Raw genomic sequence first — 24,046 nt, 5'->3', positions numbered from 1 at the left:
CCCAAATATACTTCACTCTGCAACCCTCATTCCGGGCTCTTATGATAATCATAATGCCCTAAAATATATTAATTTTAAACTATTCTCTCCCTCATCGGCTTCAATGCAGTAAACATAATTTACCCAGTTTTTCTCAGTCTTACCCCCACCCCAATGTCAGCTTCATTCTACAACAGTGGCACCATATAATATTTGTCCCTTTGTGACGGAGATATTTTACTCAGCATAATGGCCTCCAGGGTCACCCATTTTGAATAGTGTTGCATGAGTTCCTTGTTTTTCAAAGCAGCGTAGTATTCCATTGTGTGAATATACCACAGTTTCTCTATCCATTCGTTTGTTGATGGGCATTTGGGTTGTTTCCAACTCTTTGCTGTTGTGAACAAAGTCACAATGAACATGTATGTGCATATATCTGCTTGGGTGGCAGTTGTGGTTTCTGTAGGGTATATTCCCAGTAGTAGAATTGCTGCGTCAAATGGTATTTCTATTTTTAACTTTTTGAGAAAGTGCCATACAGCCTTTCATAGTGGTTGCACTATTTTACACTCCCACCAACAGTGAATAAGGGTTCCAGTTTCTCTACAACCTCGCGAGCATTTGTTATTTGCTGCTCTGTTAAATTTTGCTATTCTGCCTTGGGTGGGATGATATCTCACAGTTGTTTTGATTTGCATTTCTCTTAGAGCTAGGGATTTTGAACATTTCTTCATGTGTTTGTTTGCCATCTGAGTGTCTTCTTTGGTGAAGTGTCTGTTCCTATTCTGTGCCCATATTTTGGAATTGGGTTGTTCACCTTTATCTTGTTGTGGTGCTCAAGTATTCTATAAATTCTAGATATAAGTCTCTTATCAGACATGTCATTACTAAATATTTTCCCCCAGTCTGTGGCTTCCCTTTTCACCCTGTTTGGGAAGTTTTTGGATGTGCATATGGATATGGATTTGATTCTTAAAAGGTCCCATTCATCTGTTTTATCCTCTCCTGGCTGTAGGTTTTTCAGGATACTTGTAAGACTGTTCATGTTGTGGATTAGGGCTTCTAGAGTTCTTCTAAGCTTTTCTCTAATGAAGCTTTTAGTCCTTGATTTTAGTCCTAGGTCCTTGATCCACTTTGAGTTGGTTATTGTGTATGGTGTGAGGTGTGGATCTTGCTTGAGTTTTCAACAGATGGTTTTCCAATTTTGGCAGCACCATTTGTTAAAAAGACTGTCATTTCCCCACATAACTGGTTTCATCTCCTTTAGTAAAAAATCAGTTGTCCATAGGTAGATGGGCCGATTTCTGGGTTCTCAATTCTATTCCATTGATCTATGTGTCTGTTATTGGTACCAGTATCATGCTGTCTTGACCACCACAGCAGTGTAGTAGGATTTGAAATCAGGGAGTGAGATGCCTCCTACCTTGTTTCTCATTTTAAGGAGTGCTTTGCTTATTTGGGGCCTCTTTCCATTCCAAATAAAATTGGAGATTGCCTTTTCCATCTTGTTGAAGAATGGAATTGGTATTTTTATTGGGATTGCATTGAACGTGTAAATTGCCTTTGGTAGTATTGTCATTTTCACAATATTGAGTCTTCCTATCAATGAGAAAAGGATATTCTTCCATTTCTCCAGGTCTCTTTTTGTGTCTTGTAATAATGTTTTGTAATTTTCTTTGAATAGATCCTTTGTGTTTCTTGTTAGATTACTCCCAGGTATTTAATCTTGTGGTTAGCTATTGTAAAGGGTATTGTTTTTCTTAGCTCCAGTTATGTATTCTCTTTGTCAGTGTAAAGAAATCTAATTGATTTTTGTATGTTGATCTTGTATCTTGCCACTTTGCTGAACTGGTCAACAACGTCTAGTAGTTTTCTTGCTGAGTCACACTATTGCATTTTAATTAGATGGATTCTCTGCTCTTCAAACAATGTTGGTGAAATAATTTTCTAAAAATGATAATAATTTTCTGTAACTTCCTATAGGATTTTTTTAAATAAAAAAAATATTATTTTTTTTTGTGGTCTGACTGGTACAGGAGGACATTGTCCCTCCTTCTCCAGTAGAGCATCTGGTGGATTCAAACTGCACACCTCTGGGATTGCAGTGTAGCTTCTTGCCACTAGGGCACCAGAGCTCACAAACTTCCTCTAGGATTTTTGTCCTTTATTTCACCCTTTCCCAATTCTCAAGTCTCACCAATTTGGAATGTGCTCATAGAAATTGTAATGAACTTTAAAGTGGGTTAAGGGGTGTGTGTGTGTGTGTGTGTGTGTGTGTGTGTGTGTGTGTGTGTGTTTTAATCTTGTATGACCGTATATGACAAATCGCATTGGGAAAGTCTACAGCCAGAGACCTCTCCAAAGTACTGAAAAGAAATGATGTCAGTCTGGAGACTAAGGTGCACCTGATACAGGTCATGGTTTTTGTAATTACTTGCTATGCATAAGAAAGCTGGACAGTGACTAGGGATGATAGAAGGAAAATTGATGCCTTTGAGCTGTGGTGCTGGAGAAGAGTATTGGATTTACCACGGGCTGCTAGGATAACAAACAAGTTTATCCTGGAGAGGGTGAAGCCAGACTGCTCCTTGGAGGTAAGGATTCTGAAGCTTCATCTGACATACTTTGGATATGTTGCAAGGCAGGATCAGTTCTTGGAGAGGGATGTCATTCTTGGAAGGGTGGAGGGACACAGTGCAGGAGAGGAAGACCCTCGATGATATGGATTAATTCAGTCACTGGGGTAATGGGGATATGTGTGTTGGAGACAATAAGATTGGCACAGGATAGAGCAGGGTTTAGGGCTGTTGTACATAGGGTTGCTATGAGTTGCAGGCAACTCAAGGACACACAACAACAACAACAACAACAACATCAACAATAACAACATATGACCTTAAGGTATATGGTTCAAATCCACCATTTGTACCACAGGAGAAATATGGGCAGTCTCCTCCTGTGCAATTTGACTGTCTCTGAATTCCTGCTAGAGAGTCAGCTATGAGTTGGTTCTGACTGGGCAGTACACAACAACAACGTCATATGACCTTAGGGAGCTCTCATGGCATAATTGTAAGGAATTGCACTGCTAACACAAAGCTACATGGATCAAATCCAACAGTTGCTCTGTAGGAGAAATATAGACTCTTTTCTCCCGTGTGATTTACTGCCTCTGAAAACCTGCTGGAGGCTCAGCTTTGAGTTGGTTACTACTTGACAGCAATGAGTTGAGTTTGTATTAATTATCTAGCTGGGCTGTGTGAGATTCTTCACACACAGTAGTGAATGACACATAATTCTCACAATCAGGAATCTGTAGGTCAACGGAAGGGAAGAAAAAAGTATGCACAGTTAAGAAAACAATGACAGGTCTAGTGGTAAGAAGCTGTGCTGCAATACCAGAGGCACGTGGTTCAAATCCACCAGATGCTCTGCTGGAGACGGAGGGGTAATCTCCTCCTGTGCCAGTTGGATCCAACTGGATAGTATGCAACAAGAAAAAAAGAGAGAGAAAGAACAATGACACATTTAGAGCAGTGCTGTGAAGGAAGAATTAGTGAGGAGACCAAGCCTGATAAAAATGGAGAGGCTTCTTCTCACCGTCTACCTGTCCGTCTGTCCTACTGTAAAGATTCAGGAAGCCATATCACCAGTATTTCAAATACCGACAGTGTCATCATGGCAAGCAGATTTTAGTGGAGTTGCTATCCTAAGATATACCAAGAAAAGCTGGGCATCTACTCCTGCAATTAGCCAATGAAGACCCTGCTGACCACCATAGAATATCGTCTGATATAGTGACCCTAGATTGGAAGTTATTCAAGATATATAGTGGCAGCAGTGGACATGGGCCTACTGAGTGGTGATGGCAAATAAGCAAGTCCTTAGTTATGCTTGCTTATTAATACGTAGTGGATACCTTCACTTCCCTCCCCCCAACTTCACATTTCTGCTTCTAGATATAACTGGCATATGTTGTTATGTTATGTATCTGTTATGAAGTTTCCCAGCCCTTCAGCACTTTTCCACAGAATCAAAGCCTCTTCAAACTAACAATTCTTAATAGAGATTAAGTACTTGTTAGGCCAAGTGATTGCAGGATGAATTGCTCTTATTTACTATTCTGTAGTGGACAGTGAGCTTGTGCTTTACCTTAGTTAGTAATCAAAATACCCGGTTGCCTGGCATTTTGTGTTTTCAGCTCCAATCTCCTCCTCTCCTGCGCTCAGTCATCCTTCTCTTTGAATATGAAATGCACTTGTGGTCTGCACTCTGGTTGGCTTTTTCAATTGTAGTTCTTTCAGTTGCTTTGCCTCTCAGTTGTTTTTTTCATATCAACTGTCTAAATTTAAAAAAAAAAGTTTTGAAATAATTGATGGTTCTTCTATTATCTTTGCTGTCATAATACATCCGTTTATTATTTACTATTATTTTCAAGGAACCTTTGGTGGCCTACTCCATTAGGCGTTGTGCTACTAATCCAGAGATCACGCCTCTCTGGCTGTTCTAATCCACCCTTGGCTTTTTGGGAGAAAGATGGCCAATCTCCTCTTGTGTGATTTATGATCTCAGAAACTCAGCAGAGGGTCAGCTGTGAGTCGATTCTGACGAGTTTGTTTATTCTCAAGGAGCTTAGGAAGAAGATGATAACCCCATAAGATTCAGGGTAGAATTGCTTCCGTAGAGCTTTCAGAGGTAGATTTACAGAATTCTCCTCTAAGGCACTCTGGGCAAATTCCAACTGCCAATCTTTCTGTTAGTAGCCAAATGATTAAAATGTATTTGTGACCCAGAAGGAATATAGGCATTTAAACAAGTGAACTTAGAGTGCCATCTTGAATTGAAAGCTTCCAATGGGAAAAGATCGCTTTGACTATTTTACAAAAAGATATTGAAAGCTTTAAATTGTGTTCTAGTACTGAGAAAAATCTTAGTATTTTCAGTCTCAATTTAATTATCTGATCACTTGAACTGGAATGGAAAATTCTCTGAGATTTATTAGGTTGTTCTATGAATATTAATTCTTTGAATGATGACTATTTGCCTTTGTGTGTGTGACATGGACTAGGAAATTAAAAGAGTTAAAGGAGACATTGGTATAGTATTGTTAATTCCATGTGAAATTTTGTATGTTCACACCAAAGCTACTTTTACATATGTTGTTGTTGTGTACTGACCCTGCAATGGGTTTTTAGAGGCAGTAAATTGCACAGGAGATTGTCCAGCTTTCTCCCATGGAGCAGCTGATGGCATTGAACTGAGTGCCTTCAGGATTGCAGCTCAGCTTCTTGCCACTAGGCTACCAGAGTTTCTTTTACAAATACATCTCTACAATTATTCTTTGTTTGATGTGAAAAGAAAAACCTTTGGAGTGGAACAAAAGAGACCTACTCGTAGTTCAGAGGTTAAGGTGCTCAGCTGTTAACGGAAAGACTGATAGGTTGAATCCACCAGTTGTTGCATGGCAGAAAGACGGAATGGTCAGCTTCCACAAGGATTATGTTCTAGGAGTTGGAATCAATGGCAACACTGTACGATTTTTTAATTTTATTTTTTTTTTGCGGGGGTGGGGCAAGTACCAGTTGGGAATTGTCTTAGGTTAGATTATATAAGGTGTCCCAGTGGTATAGTGGGTTACTTGCTGTGCTGTTAACTAAAAGATTGGTGGTTCATATCCACTACCTGCTCCTTGGGAGAAAGATTGGGTATCTTCTCCCTTTAAAAAAGTGTAGTTTTGAAAACCTGCTGGAGGGTTGTTATAAGTCAGAATGAATTCAAAGGCAGTAGGGGTTTTGGGGGATATCTATCTATCTATCATCTATCTATCTATCTATCTATCTATCTATCTATCTATCTATCTATCTATCTATCTATCTTTGTCTGTCTATCCTTCCATCCATCCATTTATCTATTGCTCTGTCTGATCTTTGTCAACACTTGATCTTCTAAGAAGGCCATCTAAGGACCATGTTTATGTGTGTATATTAGGCTGTTACCAGTTGCCACGGTGTTAGCGCTGACTCACACTGTGTTATACCATCTTCATGTTTTAGTCCATTGTTGTGGTTGTTGGGTCAATACATCTCATTGAAGATTTCTTTAATTTTTTTGCTCACCCTCAACTTTACAAAACACAATATCCTGTTTTGTTGTTGTTGTTATTTGCTGTGCAGTTGGAATTGATTTGTAGCCGACCCTCCAGTGGATTTTCAGAGGCTGTATATTACACAGGAGGAGATTCCTATCTTTCTCCCTCACAGCATCTGGTGGATTTGAACTAAGTTGAACCCTTTGGGTTGGCAACACAGCTCCTTGCCACTAGTCCCCCAGAGTGCCCTATTAGTCTGCTAGTGACTTGGTGTTGTGGTTTTTTTGTTTTTGTTTTTTATTTCCTGATGCTGTGCACAAAATAAGTGAGTCAAATACTTGCCATCCTTGCTTCAAAAGAGCATTCTGGAAGTATTTCTTCTAAGACTGACTTGCTTGTTCCTCTAGCCAACCATGTCATGTTCAATATTGTCTGTATCACCACCACAGTTTGAATGCATAAATTCTTCCATCTTTCCCTTCCATTATCCAGGTTTCACATTGGCATTGTTGTCTGGTGCCATCAGGTAAACTCTCAACAGTTGCTTGAAACCTTGACCTATCTCGTGCCATCCTCCCCATCCCCAACATGCTCAAGTGCACCGTTACAGTCGCTGTGCCAATCGCGCATTGAAGATCTTGATGTCTTTCGCGGATCCTCCACCTTTCTGAGCATAATGTCTTTCCCCAAAGAGCGGACCCTCCTGACAACATGTCCAAAGTATGTGACATGAAGTTTCATCATCCTTGCCTCTAAGAAGCACTCTGGCTGCATTTCTTCCAAGATAGATTTGTTTGTTCTTCTGGGATTTTCAATACCCTTGACTAACACTGCAATTCCACTGCAGTGGACTGTGTGGAGCATTATAAATTATGGTTTCCATTGAGGAGGATTCACATGGAGGGCTGGAAACGAGGTTCTGTGCAGGCTGAAGGACTCTGTTCTCAGGTACAACTCTACTCTCTCCATCCACTATGCCCGCACCCATCGTGGGCCCTCAATTTGTGCCTTCAACTCTCATTCAGCAAGGTCACAGCAGTTCCTCCCCAAGGCAGGTTTCCCAGACACCTGCTGAAGTCACCAGACCAAAATTTCCTTGTGTTTTTCTGGCTATTAAATCCTACCTTTTTGTATTTATTATGCTGGATGGGAAACCTATGCAAATATTTCATTCTGGAAAAATGCCTAGGATGACTAAAAACCCCCAGACCTCCCCAGAGCTGGAGGCAGCTGATGCTCCTGGCAGGACCTGATAGGCTCTGGGCAGCTGGAAACCTTGAGCTGGTTGATCATTTACTCGGAGGGATGAGGAGGGTGTTGAATTTTAAAATAGAAACCCCTGAGGAGAAAGGAATTGAGTGTAGATTGTCCTGGGCTTTCCTGGGGTGAGGCTGGCGGGAACAGGGGTGATATTAGAAGGATGCAGGTGATCAACCTTCCGGGGCTGGGCTCCCCATGATTTATGGGGTGACCTGCACTGGCCTTTCACAGGCAGGAAATGGGTTGTTTACGAATGCCTTCCTCCTGCCACACACCTGCAAATGTCAGTTGGTAGTATTTTACAATAATTCACTAGGGTGAAGTTTCTGTATTTTCTTTTGGCCAGTTACCAAGTAATTAGTGTTGTGTGTATAAGTGTGTTTTATTAGAGAACAGCCTTGAAATCTGTCTGCTACACATACACACTCCGAGACTTCTGATAAAGGATGAGGTACTGTAGAAAGAGTCGTAGGCAGCTTTCTCCTTAGAATCCTGAAATCTTAGGTAAAGCCATTTTCCTCCCTTTTCATTCTCACCAGGTCTTTTCTGCTTCCTCCCTCCTTTCTCCACAGCCACCATTTAGCCAGAGAATATGGCCAATTCTCATTGGGTTTGTCTAAAACCTACCCCTCCTTCATAAGAGATAGAAAATGTCCTGGCCTTGCTCTTGGCATAGTGCAGTTCAAGAGGTTCCTTCCTCCAGCTCCTGTCTCTCCCTTCTTGTCCACCAAACATAAATGACAGTTAGAGGTCCCTGGCCTGAAATTTGAAGCAGTGGAGAGGGAGTATCTACTGCTGCGTGGTTCTGGGGCCATCGGAGGGGCTCCTTGTTCTGTTTATAGTGGATGCAGAAACTGCCACAGTCAGATTGTCATTCGCTGCCCTGGAGGTCCAGAGATGGCTTTGTGCTCTTGTTGTGGTTGGTATGGGCCGTTGAGTTACCTGCGACTCGTAGCAACCCTATGTACAATAGCCCTAAACCCTAATTTTTCCTGTGCCAACATTGTCTCTGACACACCTACCCCCATTACCCCAGTCACTGCGTCAATCCGTCTCATTGAGGGTCTTCTCCTGCGCTGTCCCTCCACCCTTCCAAGCATGACATCCTTCTCTAAGGACTGGTCCTGCCTTGCAACATGTCCACAATTTGTCAGATGAAGCTTCAGAATCCTTCCTCCTAGAAGCTCCCTGGTCTGAGCACAAATGCCAGGACGTCCTGTAGGCTAATTACCAGCATCATCAGACAAAAAGAGAAAAGGGAAACCAGAATTAATACTGGATCCAGGTTTTGCCTTCTGCTAGAGAGGTTCTCTGGTTTGTGTCTTCTGCTGCATCTCTTCTCTGACACACGCAGACACACACACACACACACACACACACGCACACCCTTTGGTTCCCCAGGGAGCTCTTAATAACTAACAAGCAAACAACCAGCCAGTGATGGTGAAGCAAAGCACTGAATGCCACATGGACTGCCGCAAACACAAACAGATCTGTCTGGAAGAAGAGGCAGAGAGAGGGCTCCTTGAAGGCAAAGATGACGAAGCTTCATCTCACATACTTTGGGCTTGTTGATAAGGAGAGAGGAACATCATACTTGGAAAGGTGAAGGGATGGCAAAGGGGAGGAAGTCTCTTGATCAGGTGGATTGACGCAGTGACTGCAGAAATGGGCTAGTGTGTCAGAGTTTGTGAGGACGGCACAGAGTAGGACAGGGTTCAAATCTGTTGTTCACAGGGTCACTATGAGTTTGCACTCAACTTGATGGCACCTAATGGCAACAACATGCCTCACATCACACATCATCCAATTTGTCTAGAGCCATGTTAACAGAAATGCTGTGGAGTAATGGTTATGACACACAGTAATTAAGCCAGGGAAATAATTCAATGATTTGGATATAAAAATACCACAAACACTTCAAGTTTAATACCTTTGAATCACAACCAACTCCTAGCTGACCCTCCAGGGAGTTTTCAGAGGTTGTAAATCTCACAGAAGGGTATTTTCCATCTTTCTCATGAGCAGCTGTTAGTGGATTCAAACTTCTAGAGAAGTGCCGCCTTTCGTTAGGAGTGCAGCTCCCCATGGCCTGGGCTACTAGAGCTCCCCTGATCTGAACATAAAAGTAATTAGACTACCAGGCCAACTTACTGCTTACCTGCCTGGACTTGAATCCTGGCTTACTTACTAATTCTGTGACTCCGGGAAAGTTTCCTCTTTTAAAAAAATGGTTAAGTATTTCTCTCATAGAGTTGTTCTGAGGATAAAAATATCGCACAGAGCTGGAAGCATACAATATGTGATCTTTGTGTTTGGGTTTTTTTTCATTTAGCAAAATGTTTTTGAGGTTCCTCCAAGCTGTAGCATGTATCAGTCCTTCATTCTTTTTTATGGCTGAGTAATATTCCATTGTGTACATATAATGTAACTAGTCTCCCATTCATTTGTTGGCTGGCCTTTGGGTTATTTCCATCTCTTGTCTGTTGTGGATAGTACTGCTATTACATGGATCTACATATATTTGATTGAATATATGTTCAACTCTTTTAAGTATATATCCGGGAGCGGAAACAATATATTTTATTTAGTAGTAACTTCGGAGAAATTGTTTGAAAAAAAGTTTATGTATTCTCTAGTATGTTTGTGAATTAGATATTAATCAGAACAACTTTTCGAAAGACATTTTGGATTGTGACCTTCACTTTAAAGATTGATGGATCATTATTTCAGTTTTTGAAGATTTTGCTTCTTTATTAAGCCATGCTTTTATGATTTTTTACTATTTAAATGTTGTTGTTATGTGCCGTTGAGTCGTAGATGACTCATAGCGACCCTATGAACAAAAGACTTGATCACAGTTAGTGTTTAGTGAGCACACAGAGTTTCCGGAGGCAAGCTATTACGGAAGTGGATGCCACTCCTGTTTCCAAGCTTACTTTAATCTGAGAGCTCCATCAAACACTGTCCACCATGAGTAACCATTATCACATTTGGCACATGAGTGTCACAGTGTTTAGCATCACAGCAACCACTAGTTACCTCAATGCACAGACCAGTGCTGTACCGCTTAGAAGAATGTTTGACAATAAACAATTTAAACCAGGCCCAAGGGCCTGTAGCCCTCAGGCCCAAATGCATTTTTTTTGTTTGTTTGTTTTTAAATGGCTTATTTATTGCTATGTTCTAGAGCTTCCCAAATGCGTTTTTAAATAGGAGAGACCTTATTACATGGCTTCACTTCCCTTAGCAAATCAACATTCCACCCTAGTGCTCACCACTTCCAGCCTCCATAGAACCAGTTCCTCTAGATGACTTTCAAACTGGTCTCCAGGTATTTAAATAGTAAACTAAAATTGCTTGCTTTGCCAAGAGAAAATGAAGAAGGCAGCTAGAGTGGTGGGACGTCGTCTTGTGTACTATCAGAAGGGCCATTTTCTGAAAAAGGGCATCATGCAGCAAGAGAGACGAAGAACATGTAGGAGAGGCGTTACACAGTGACTGCAACAAGGAGCCAAAGCTCAGCAGAGATGGTGAGGGTGTTGCAATGGAGCAGGGTCAAGCAGGGCTTCATTCTATTGTACGTAAGGTCACCACAAGCAGGCATCTAACTATGAATGCCCCTAGCAACAACAGCACCATTTCTTATCTAAATCCTTAATGTAAAGGACATAATAAATTTCAGTCTTCTTAGTTTCTCTTTTTTTTAAAAGGGGTCAAAGACTAAGATATTTGGTACCCCTTCTAAACTGAGGCATCAGCCATTATCTAGAGGTAAGCACAGTGTTCCAAAGAAATAGTTAAGTATATATAAAAATATACTCTTTCCAATCACTTGCTATGCATCTGAGAGCTGGACAGTGAGTTAGAATGACAGAAGAAGAACTGATGCCTTTGAGTGGTGGTGTTGGAGAAGAGCACTGCACATCCCATGAATGGCCAAAAGAACAAATAATTGGAGAGGGTACAGCCGGAGTGCTCTTTGGAGGCAGGAATGAATAGGCTTCATTTCACATACTTTGGGCATGTTGCTAGGAGGGGCTATTCCTCGGAAAGGGACATGATACTAGAAAGGATAGAGGGTCGGTGAAGGAGAGGAAGATGCTACACTAGGTGGATTGATTTGTTGACTGCAACAACAGGCTCTAGTGTGTCAGGAAGTGTGGCAGAATAGGGTTCAGATTTGTTGTTGGTTGCTATGAATCGTACTCGACTTGATGGTGCCTAACAACGACAACAATATATTTTACATAACTCTATCAGTTGCAGTTTGCTCAGCTCCTCAATCAACACTCTTGGCACCAGCATTGGAAAATCTGCTGTCAGGGATCTCTCCAGAGTATTGAGAAGCAATGATGTCAGTCTAGAGGCTAAGGTGCACCTGATCCAGGCCACAGTCTTTGTAATTACGTACTGTGCATCAGAGAGCTGGACAATGACTAAGGATGACAGAAGAATTGTTCCCTTTGAGTTGTGGTGCTGTAGAAGAGTCTTGAACATACCATGGATTGCCAAAAAAAAAAAAAAAAACAAACAAAAAAACAAAACACACCAAATAGATGTGTCTTGGAGAAGGTGAAACCAAGTTTCTCCTTGGAGGCATGTGGCCAGGTAGAACTGATTCTTGGAGAAGGACATCATGCTTGGAAGTGTGGAGGGACAGTATAGGAGAGGAAGACTCTGGATGAGATGGGTTGATACAGTAACTGGTACAGTGGTGGTAGGTGTGTTGGAGTCAAGAGAGGCTTCAGAGTTGTATATAGGGTTGCCATGAGTCATAGGCAACTCGACAGCACATAAACAATAACAATACCATCTATCTATCTGACTCTCATAGCTGACTCTCTAGTGGGTTTTCAGAGGCAATAAATCAAATGGGAGAAGGTTGCTTATCTTTCTCCCTCCACTCGTGAGTTCAAATTGTCTGTCTCTGGGGTAGCAGCACAACTCCTTACCATTACCAGAGCATTCTCTCTCTCTCTCTGATTTTTTTAAAGGGAAAATAATTTAATTAACCAGCCTCCATGTAATTAATGCAGTCTCAAGTCACCAGGACACAGCATCCCTCCCACCAACACCTTTAAACTCCTCAGCTCTTCTGCTGAAGAATTTGGCCTTCACAATGACTGGTTGCTTTGGGACGTTTCCCTTCCCCAAAGTGAACCCCATCAATGATGGGAGCAGCTCCAGTCTTTTTTGTGGCAGCATTTACCCCTGTCTGCTCACTAACCAAGGTCCATAATTTGTCAAGGTTGACAGTTTGGCAGAAGCTCTGATTCCTCTTCAGGTGGTAATATCTCATACCAACCTTTCCACAATAACCTGGATAGTATTTGTCAAAGTTGATTCTGTGGTGATGCAGCCACCAGCACTACCTTGGCCTCCATGGTGCTTCCGGTGCTTCCCGATGTGGCTGGAGCCATGGTGCACATGGCCCCTAAGTTTTTGAGTCTCCCTCAATCTTGATGGCATTTCATTTGCTTACATGAAAAAGAGAGCTATCTTTCTCTGTATACGGATGCATGCACTATAAATGTTGCTGGAATGAATTCATTGCTGAGCCTCCAGAGGATTTTCAGAGACAGTGCAGCACCTGGGGAGGAGATTGTTCCCTCAAAGCAGATGGTGGGCTCCAACCACATGCCTTTGTGATTGCAGCACAGTTTATTACAACTAGGTCATCAGAGCTCTCTTAGAAACATATAAGGATGCATTATACATTTATATATAAAATCATTACTGCTGTTGTGGGGGATCCCCATATTATCATTAGTTATCATAATACACATTGTATCAGTTATAACAAAGATGTAACAAAGATCCCACAGTAGATGAGTTTAACAAATGGAAACTAATTTAGAGACTGGAAGTCCAAAACCAGGGTACCGGCTAAAGCAAAAGACTGGATTTGGACGTTCAGCCTCCTAAATTAGTTTGCATTTGTTAAACTCATCCACGTGGGATCCAGTAGTTCCCCATCCCAGGAACCTGGATCCAAGGGATGTGCTCTTAGCACTGAGACCCCTCTCTTCTCTGCTTGTCTTTCCTTGTCTCTCTTGTGAGATGAAGATACTCCTATTTTGAGAGAGCTCTGATGGATTGGTGGTAACTGGTAGTGCCGCTAACCCAAAGTCACATAGTTCGAATCCCCTAGCTGATCTGATGGAGAAAAAAGGTCAGTCTCTTCCAGTGTGGTTTACAGTCCCTGAAAACTCCCAGAAGGGTCAGCTGAGTCAGTTCTGAGTCAGCACATAAAACATCAGGCCAGTAGGACACTAAGACAAGTCATTTGAGAAGCAGGACTTTATGAAGAATGTAGTATCAGGATTGGAAAAAGGCTCATCAACGGCCTTCATTATGCAGATTACACAGCCTTGCTTGCTGCAAGTGAGGAGGACTTGGAACACTTGTTGCAGAAAATCAAAGACTATCCATTGCATGACGATCCATGCAATATGGATTACACCTCAACATCAAGACAAAAGATCTTCACCACTGGGTCAATAGGCAAAATCATGATGGAAAAAAGTTTGACGTTGTCAATTATTTTATCTTGCTTGGATCTGTAATCAACCCCATCAGTGTCAGCAATTAAGAAATCAAAAGGTGTATTGCACTGGAAAAGTAATCTCCTGTCAATGACCTCTCCAAAATACTGAAGAACAATGATATAATATTAAAGATTAACATGCACCTGATTGAAGCCATGGTCTTTTAAATCATCTGCTATGCATCTAAGAGCTGGACAATGAATAGAAATGAGAGAAGAAAAATTGATGCCTTTGAGTTGTGGTTTTGGAGAAAGGGTGCTGAGTGTTTGTTCCATTAACCATGGTGAAAAGAACACACACATATGTGTAAGAGAAATATGTCTCTCCTTAGAGGTGAGAAAGGTGAAGCTTTGTCTCACTTATTTTGGCCATATTTTTAGGAGGGGAAAGTCCTTGTAGAGGAACATCATGCTTGGAAAGGTGGAAGGCCCATGAAAGAGAAGAAGGTCCTCAACAATATGGACTGACACAGTGTTTGCAGCAATGAGATCAAGAATATCAGAGAGGATGAAGATGGCAGAGAATCGGAAACCGTTCAGATCTGCTGTTCATAGAAGCTTTATGAACTGTGACTCAATAGCAATTAACAATAACAGCAACATACTTTTTAGTAGTAATTGTTCAGCACTAAGAATATTCTCATCTTCCATTTGTTCCTCCACCAAACTTCCTCATGCATAACCACCACTGGTCTGTCAGTGGAGGAGGTGTGTTTCTATGATAGGTTCCAACAGAGCTTTCCGACTAAGACAGGCTAGAAAGAGCCTGGGAAACTACTTTTGAAGATCAAACAATGAGAACCTTATGGACCACAATGCTCAGATGTGCAATGGGTGAAGGCAATGGCTTGGGACTGGTAGTATCATGTTCTATTGTGTGCAAGGTTCCCACAGTGAGGGGATGATTTCACAGCAACAAGATAGTTTAGGCCTAAGGAAATTGCTGAGGGATTGCTCAGTGTATGCAAGTTGAGTGGGGAGGACCTTGGCATCTATGAGTTGCAGATGGAGCTAGGTCTATTGCTACAGTCTATTGACCTGCACTGTGGGATCACAAACCTCCCACTACCTTGCTGGATCCTGGGGCACGGGGCTGTGGCCCACCTGGCCCTCCGTCCCAGCACTGTTCTTGTGTCTCCTGACCCTTTCCCTGGAGTCTTTCCTAGTGGTGTGGCCTCACTCTCAGCAGGCCTGGCCTTCTGGCCCCGTGTCTGCCGCTGACCCCCTGCTTATTCTCATGTCTGATCACAGTGACAGCTGGAGACGACTTGCCTGAGCACCCTGGTGGTCCTGCAGGACTCCCTGAGGATGAAGGGATTTCCCATGATAGCTGTGCTATATGGGTGGGTCCTGCCACAGATGGCTTGTGTTCCCTTATGCTCTGAACTTCAGGTACAGGAGACAGGACTTAGCTGGAGTTACTGGAGATGGGAAAGATTGGACACAGAGGTGAGTTGAGACAGACAGCAAAGTGGGCTCAGGCCCAGATCCCCGCACAAACAGAAGGCAGGGACACCAGTGACAGCGCTTGGATGGTGTTCACACCACAGCCAGAAAGTACTGTCAGGATTCTGAAAGCTGTGGGGCTCTCAGCCTCACCAGCAGGTCTTTCCAGCTAAAGAAACAGAAAAAAAAAAAAAATAAGAAACAGAAAACAGACCCGAGTAGTGGCAGAAGGGTCTCTGATTGATATAAAGGGTTGATGGCTTGGTTACTAACTGGAAGGTTGGCAGTGAACTCTGACAACCAGGTTATTTTTAGTACAAGCTCAGATAGAAGCTAGGTGGAAGAAATCAGTGAATGTGGTGGGGTCCTGGGGTGAGTGTGGAGCAGGCAGAAATCCGATCTTGGTTTCTCATAAATTTCTAGAAAGACTTTACTTTCATTTCCTACCGGTGGGGTTGATTGCACATTGATCAACTCTTTATTTCGTGATTTGATTTATGACAGCTGTTTTTGTTCCACCCAAGGCTTTGCCTCTGAGTTTAAGCCAAGAGATGTAGAGTTTCTGTGGGTGTTGCTCAAGCATGGAGGCCTCACAGGCTCTGGTTTTCCCATGGTGCACTGGGGTGGCCATTCTCAGAGCCTCAGGTCTGTGCTCATTGTCCCCTGAGCTGCTGGACACCTGAAGTGCAGCCAGGGCCTTCACCCTGACTGTCAGCGCCTTCGTTGATTTATAGAAATTTAGACCACTTTTTGCATAAACAGCCATGTCCAAAAGGTTTATTCTTGCTTTGTGAACACATCCCACTGACCAACCCCCCAGTGGCTTTTTATTAACTGTTAGTAACCCACCCACATAAATACATGTAATAAGTAAAAAACGAGAAAAGATGCTTTTTGTGGTTGTTCTTTGGTATATCCAGCTTTCTCCATTTTATTTACTCTCCTTCCCTGTTAAGCATCCTTCATCACATTCACATTATTTCCTGTCCAGAAGTAAACTAGGTGCTAGAACACTTGATTAACAATTTTGGGTCCTGGTGTCCCCCGGTAGCCCTCGGGGGCTATACATAGTCGTTCAGTCTGTACCCGCTGTACGAGGCGGAGGTCACAGAGGGAGCCCGGTTGTCCTTGTAGGCGGCAGGGGGCTGGCATGTGGACGCAGTGGCAGCCGTGGGGGCCCTGGTGGCCCGGGGCTGTGCCTGGTAGGGCCTGTAGGGCGCTTCATCCCGACAAGACAGGCAGAGCAGCGTGCCGCCGATGATGGAGAGGGACGAGGAAATGAAGCCGAGGTACAGGGCCTGCCCGATCTCGAACTTCATGCTACTGGGCGGCAGCAGTGGGTTATAGAAATTGGTCACCACGTCGTTGGTGGTCCAGGAGACAGCCACCATGCACAGAAGGCCGGCCAGGATGAAGAGGGCGCCCCCGAGGATGGCGAGGATGGTCTTGGCGCGCGTGCCCTTGGCACACCGGGTGCACTTCATTCCGACGATGGCGCAGGCGCAGGCAATGCCTGAGAGCAGGCAGGAGATGACCATGAGGGCGCGCGAGGCCTGCAGGTCCCGGGGCAGCGCCAGCAGCGAGCGGTAGATCTGGCACTGGTAGACGCCTGTGCTGTGCCACGCGCACTCCATCCACAGCCCCTTCAGGAAGGACACGGGCGTCATGATGTTGGTGCCCACGGGGGCAGTCCTGCGCCAGTGCGGCAGAATGGTGGTGATCAGTGTGCCCACCAGCCCCAGAGAGCTGAGCACGAAGCCCAGGAGCTGGACGGCGCTGCTGACCATGATCGCTGGCGGCCAGTCCCCAGGGCTCGGTGGCTGCACTCGCTCAGGCTCCTGCAGGAGTCCTAATAAAACCATGAGAGGTGGGAGCAGGGAGAGAAGGGAAATGAGTTAAATATTATCTCAACGCATTATTTCTGCCACTGAAACGGAGTTTTCCATAGGCAGTTAATATGACGATTAACTTTTTAAAAAAAGTTTCTGTGAATTTACTGGCTGAGTGACTAAGATTGTTTAGCTCTTGACCCCAGAAGCCAGAAGCAGAGGAATGAAGGAAAAAAATTCTATCTGCTCTTGCCCAGGACCTCAGAGAAAGGTGCTCTCTACAGCCCTACTTGCGAATGCTGTCAGCAATTGACAATGTATGGGAAGTTCTACCTTAGGTCTAACCACCATCACACTTGCCTCGTTGTTCTCATTTTATGTGATCAATAACCAATTGACACAGTTCATGTATAAGTGGACAAACACTGGTTTACAACTTAGAAAACAACTTACAGGTGCCTGTGAGTATGAATCTTTTCTGAAAGAGGGAGCCCTCCCTATATGCTCACGCTGTTCATGTTAGCTGCTCTTAAGCAGCTCCTGACTTAATGGCGACCCTATGAACAAAGGAGTGGATGCTGCCTGGCTCGGTACCAACCCCATAACTGGCTGTGCACTGGACTTTGAAAGGGTTTTCAGTGACTGATATTCCAAAGTCGATCATCAGGCCTTTCATCCTCATTTTTCTTAGCCTAGAAGCTTTGCTGAAACCTGGTCAATGTGACTGCAACACACAGGCCTCCACAGATGAATGGTAGCTGACCCCAAGTCTCCTTCCCAGAAGGCAAGGATTCTACCTGTTAAGCCAGGCAGGGAAGGCTGAATAGCCATGCAGGTCAGAACTCTAGAGCTCTGTGTGACTCTAATGCTCCACAGAATCCACCACTGCTCAGTGGGAGAAGGATAGGTAATCTTTCACTGCCTGAGAAAACTGGCAGTCTCCTCTGGTGCAATTTACTGCCTCTGAAAACTTGCTTGAGGGTCAGCTATAGGTCCATTCTGACTAGATAGCACACAACAGCAACATGTCACCTTAGGGAGTTTAGTAGCCTAGTGGTAAGCTGCACTGCAATCCCAAAGGTAGGCAGTTCAAACCCACCAGCTGCTCTGTGGTTAGAAGGGTGGGCAATTTCCTCCCATGTGATTTACTGTCTCTGAAAACCTGCTGAAGGGTCAGCTATGATTTGGTTCCGACTCAGCGTAACACAGTAACAACATGTGACCTTAGAGACTGCTTACCAGTGCTACAGGGGAGGAAGTAAGGTCACCAGCTCTTTAAGGTCTATGGCTATGACCACAAACCAGATTCTCTATTAGTTCTGTACCCAGAACTTCCCCTTCCTCTCCTCTACACTATTTCCCCAGCCATAGATTAATGACAACAGAGAGGTGAACTGGTTATACAACAGTGCTGACAGCTGCCTTTGAGGAATACAGGAATCAGAACCATTTCAGAAGGTTTTAAAAAATTTCTAACCATAGCAAAATTCATAACATGTCTTAGGAGTGTATGGTGGATATTTGTGTATATATGTATAGTATATGCATATGCATATATGTACAGTGTAGTATATGGTGAATGTTTGGTTGTTTTTCTAATTAAGCCTCTTATTTAGAGTCAACATGACATCATAGAGCACCTTTGTATTTAAGGCTGGGGCCTTATCTCCAATTTGCAGACTTGGACTCTGAAAGGTGGCTCTCTTGTCATTGGTTGAAGATTGGAATAGAATGTTTGGTTGTTTTTCCTGTTTAAGCCTCTTGTTTAGAGTCAACATAACCTCCTGGAGGGTCCTTTGTTTTTAAAAGTTGTTTGGGCCCCTGATGGCCACACACCTTCAGGCCCCTAGGTCTAGTGTTGGTATATTTTGGAGGGACATTCTTCTAAGTGGTTTGGCACTAGTCAGTTTGCTGTATTGAGGTAACCTCAGGTTGCTGTGATGCTGAACCCTGTACCACTGGTGTGTCAAATGCTGTAATGGTTACCCATGGTGGACAGTAGTTGGTGGAGCTTCCAGTTTAAGACAAGTTTGGAAACAGGAGTGGTATCCACTTCCTAAACAACATGACTTTGGAAACTGTGAACTTACAGAAACAACTATAGTTACCAAAAGGGTTCGTGCTCGACAGCAATCAACAACAAGAACAACAACACACTTCTAGGCATAAAGAACATTAAAGAAACATTTCCAGATACACTAAAAATATCTTTAATATAATAATAGAGTAATTATAATAATATTATACTTATTATAATAAAATAAATTATGCAAGATACAGTATTTATAATAATAATGTTCTAATTTTGAAAATCAATGTCTGCTTGTTATTATGAACCATTGTATGGACTTAGAATTTTTAATACATAATTTACATGTGTTAGTTCCTAACCACTGATTGTGCATAAATTAGATGTTCATACCCCAGGTATTGCCTGAATCAGAAATAATATTTTATAGCTCTTTACTCCTGCTGAGAATGGATAAACAACAACAACAAAAAAATAAAAACAATACTCCTGTTCCTTGTTGCAGTCCCCGGGAGTTTGTTTACAAATGGTTAAATTCTTGGCTGCTAACCCAAAGGCTGGGAGTTCAAACCTACCCAGAGGTACTGCTGGAGACACACTTCTGGAAGGCCAGAGTCACATAAAAACCTCATGGACCACAATTTTACTCTACACTTCTGCCGTAAATCATAATCTGCCATAAATTAGAATCTCTCAGAAGGTGACTGGTTTGGTCTTTGGTTTGGTCCTTGTTCTGATGCTGCCCTCACTCTCTGACAAGAGGTCGCTCAAGAGCCCAGCATCTTCCTCTTCATGTGAAGGGAGTTGGGCCCTGATGGCCCACAGGTATCTTCCGGCCCTAAGGACAAAAAAGGGAGCTCCTCTGTTCCTCTGCTGTGTCACTCCATATACAAAAATGACAGAGAATCTATCAGTGGACATTGCTACAGGGATGTCTAGGAGAGGCTGCAGGCTCAGTTCCAGACCACTGAAACGTTGTCCTCGTTAGGTGCCATCAATCATCAAGTAGCGGCCTGATGAACACAAATCTGAACCTTGCCCTATTCTGCTCCTTCTTCACAGTCTCGGCCATGCTCAAGCCCGTGGTAAGTCATGGTGTGGGTCCTTTTGGTTGAGGGTCTTCCTCTCTTTTTCAAACCCTCCACCTTTGTGAGCATGATACCTTTCTCTAAGCACTGGCCCTTCCTGACAACATGCACAAAGTATGTGAGACAAAGTGACAACTGACATGTAGTACATAAAGCAATAAAGTAAGTGACCTAAATGTTCTGGCTTCTCAGTGCATATGAAAGCTAAGTTGATGCTACACTGTAGTCTAGCAAATGCTCTATAGCTTTATGGAGAAGTCTGAAATATTATAGAATTACCAAAATATGACAGAGAGGTACAAAGTGAACACAAGCTGTTGAAAAAGTGGTGCTGTTAGACTTACTCAATGCAAAGTTGCCACAAACCTTCACTGTTGTTATTGTTATTATGTGCCGTCCAGTTGTTTGCAACAACAGCTCTGAACCCTGTTCTATCCTAAGCCAACCTTATTGTCTCTGACACAGCTACCCCAACTACCTCAGTGACTGAATCAATCCATCTCATCAAGGGTCTTCCTCTCTTGCCCTGTCCCTCCACCCTTCCAAGCATGACATCCCTCTCCAAAGACTGGTCCCTCCTTGCAACATGCCCAAAGTATGTCAGATGAGCTTCAGAATCCTTGCCTCCAAGGAGCATTCTGGTTTCACTCTCTCCTTGACAAACCTGTTTGTTCTCCTAGCAGTCCATGGTATATTCAATACTCTTACAGCACCACAGTTCAAAGGTATCAATTCTCCTTCTATCATCCCTAGTAATTTTCTAGCTTTCTGATGCATAGCACGTAATTGCGAAGGCACTGGCCTGAATCAGGTGCACAACTTAGTCTCAAGATTGACCTTGTTGTTCTTTAGTACTCTGGAGAGGTCCCTGACAGCAAACTTTCCCAATGCAATTTGTCTTGATTTCTTGGTGGCTTGTACCAAGAGTATTGATTGTGGAGCCAAGCAAATAGAAGCTGTTAACAATCTCATCTCTTCATCATCTGTCATGATACTGCCTATTGGTTCAGTGGTGAGAATTTTTGTTTTCTTGATGTTGAGCTTCAATCCATTTTGAAGGCTTCAGTCCTTGACTTTCTGCAGAAAATGCCTCAGACCTTCCTCAGTTTTGGCAAGCAAAGTTGTGTCATCTGCATAATGCAGGTTGTTGATGAGCCTTTCTCCAATCCTGATGCCACATTTCTCTTCATAGAGCCCAGCCTCCCAGATGATCTGTTTCTCATATAGATTGAAAAGGTATGGAGATACGACACATCCCTGGCGTACATGTTTCCTGATTTTGAACCATGCAGTGTCTTCCTGCTCTATTCTGACGACTGCCTCCTGATCCAAATATAGGTTTTGCATTAACACAATCAAGTGTTCTGCGATTCCCACTATTCTCACAGTTAGACACAGTTTGTTCCACAAAGCATTATACAGTGAGGTGTGCCCGAAACTCTTTCCACACAGCAGAGTACCATTGCCTTTGGCAAATGAAGGATGCTGGAGTAAAAGAGCAAGTACTTAGCTGGCAGTTAGCAGCCTGTCTCCACAGCAACACAGATGCTTACTGTGAGCTGCCTTGGGGATCCCCCAGGCCTTCTTGTCTTTAATCCCAGCACATTATTAAGAAATCCCCAAAAATAATAAAATAAAAAAAAAATTAGCAAGTTTTCACAGAAAAAAAAAAAAGAACAACAACAACAAAAAAATCCCCTGTCAGATGTAAATCACAAGGAAGGATTTGGCTCTTAACCAGTAACTGACACTTCCACTGGTGCTTCTTCCTTTCATTCTGCCCAAGTTTGAACAGCATTGTAGGAGTTGTCCTTAGTTCTCTCCAAATGGGATTGTAGCAATCTGGTCTGAAAGAGTGTCCAAGTAGGAGCTGTAGTGGCCATTTTAAACGATTACTTGTGTTTTTGTTCCCCCCCTCCCACCCCGCCCCCAGCACATGATGTGTTGGATTGCTGTGTGTCCCTTGCTATAAAGCTGGCTTTCCTTCCTCCACTCAGCTAGCGTCCCTCTCTGTCCAGGCTCTGGGAGAACTGTCATCATCCTTGCTTCTCAGAGCAGGGGATGGGCTGGCTTCCTGGGGTAACTGACCGCCATGGTGAAGGTGATGGCCGCAGAGCACCAAGCCTGAAAGTGGCCTCGGTGGTATGCGGCTGGGACTGAAGGCATGGATGAGCTGAGCAGAGCCAGCATTGTGTATTGGGCTCAAGATATGCCAGGTACTGTGCTGAGCCTGACGGATATCACCCAATTTACTCCCACGACAGCCCAATGAAGTGGCTGCGACTACCCTCTCATTTATAGACAGGGAAAGGGAATATACTCCTGACAGGCCTAACATTTTCCTTCATTTAATTCCTTTTATCTTAGGTTTTAGATTTTTCTTTTTTGTTATTTTTGCCCCTAGCTCACTCTCTCAATTTGTGACTAAACAATTGAGATGAAAGTACTAGGGAGGTGTATTCTTTTTAAAAATATATAATATCCATCAATCATCTATTTTTTATGTACTTTGCAAAAAAATTGTCTGTTTTGCTCCCCTCTCCCTTGTTTCTCATGTCTGTCAATTTTCTAAGACTGATTCCATCTGTGCTTAACCCATTTCTTAGCTTTCTCAATTAAGTGGCTTTGTTATACCGTGATCGTCCTTTTGCGACTGACATTTTACTCAGCATATTTCCTCTTTCAGACATTACTTTTTTTCAACTCAATAGGTCTGCAGTTGGAGCACTGACTGTTTTTAGTTGACATCAAGTTGGCTCTGATCCCACACACAATTTTGCTCAGATATTGTGCCATCCTCAGAACTCAGAATTGCTCTGTTGGAGCCCATTGGTGCAGCCCCTGTATACTTCCAACCTCAAAGGTTCCTTTTCCAGCAATGTGTTGGACAATATCCACGGTGACCCACAGGGCTTTACTAGCTGATTGTTTGGAAGCAGGTCACCAGGCTTCTCCCTACTTTGTCTTAGTTGGAAACTCCACTTAAACTTGTACACTGTGAGTGACTCTGCTGATATTTGAAATCCCAGTGCCAGAGAGTTTAGCATCACAGGAACGTGTCAGCCACCATGGTAAGACGAACAGACGAAGAGTGGTGGAGCATTCAGGCTTCATCCAGCTCAATGCCGAGTGGGAACTGACCCACAGTTGTAAACTGCGCCGGAGGAGAGCGCCCACCTTTCTCGCTCAGAGCAGCTGCTGGAGGCAATCCTCGCAAGGTGCAGCTCCTTACCACTAGGTCCCCAGAGCGCCCAAGAGGCCCGTGGGTTTTAAAATATTCATGGAAAGCGATGGCTGCTAATTTAAGAAACCATTATTAGGCTACTGTTTTTAAAAGTGTTCTATAAGAATGCACAGGCTTTAAAATAGCAACCTAATGGTTTCTAAAATTAGCAGTCATTGCACTCCATAAATATTTATCCATCAGGTTGTTATTTTTAAACCTGTGTTCTAATGACGTGCCATTTAAAGAGTGTTAATGAGCCCCCAGCTTTCAGACCCAAGATCCCGCCTTCCCTCTTAACTCCCAGAGCAGCTGCTTCTAGATTAGGCAATAATTCAACTTCCCTGCGGCCACTTCTCACTTAGGAGTCATTTGATGTGTTAATGTTGAATTTTACCTGAACCCTGAGATACTGGGAAAGGGAGATGGTTCAAGAGTCTCCTACTACCTACAACCAGGAGATAACGTAGATGAATGGGATCTTCTAAGACTCAAATCCCTATGCACATCCAAAAACTTCTCCAATAGGGTAAAAAGGGAAGCCACTGACTGGG

General features: G+C 43.2%; 1 protein-coding gene across 1 annotated transcript; it reads right to left on the bottom strand.

The window, feature by feature from the left end:
- Positions 1-16,384: 16,384 nt before the first annotated feature.
- CLDN14 (claudin 14) lies at positions 16,385-17,110 on the bottom strand. The gene has a single exon (XM_006886725.1). The coding sequence runs from the start codon at positions 17,108-17,110 to the stop codon at positions 16,385-16,387; it is 726 nt and encodes a 241-aa protein (XP_006886787.1).
- Positions 17,111-24,046: the final 6,936 nt, after the last annotated feature.

This window comes from Elephantulus edwardii, unplaced genomic scaffold (genome assembly GCF_000299155.1).
Source record: "Elephantulus edwardii isolate Elephantulus edwardi_28Jun2011 unplaced genomic scaffold, EleEdw1.0 scaffold00051, whole genome shotgun sequence".
NCBI classification, from domain to species: domain Eukaryota; kingdom Metazoa; phylum Chordata; class Mammalia; order Macroscelidea; family Macroscelididae; genus Elephantulus; species Elephantulus edwardii.
Note: the sequence above shows the minus strand (reverse complement) of the source record. Positions and strands in the feature narration are given on the sequence as shown.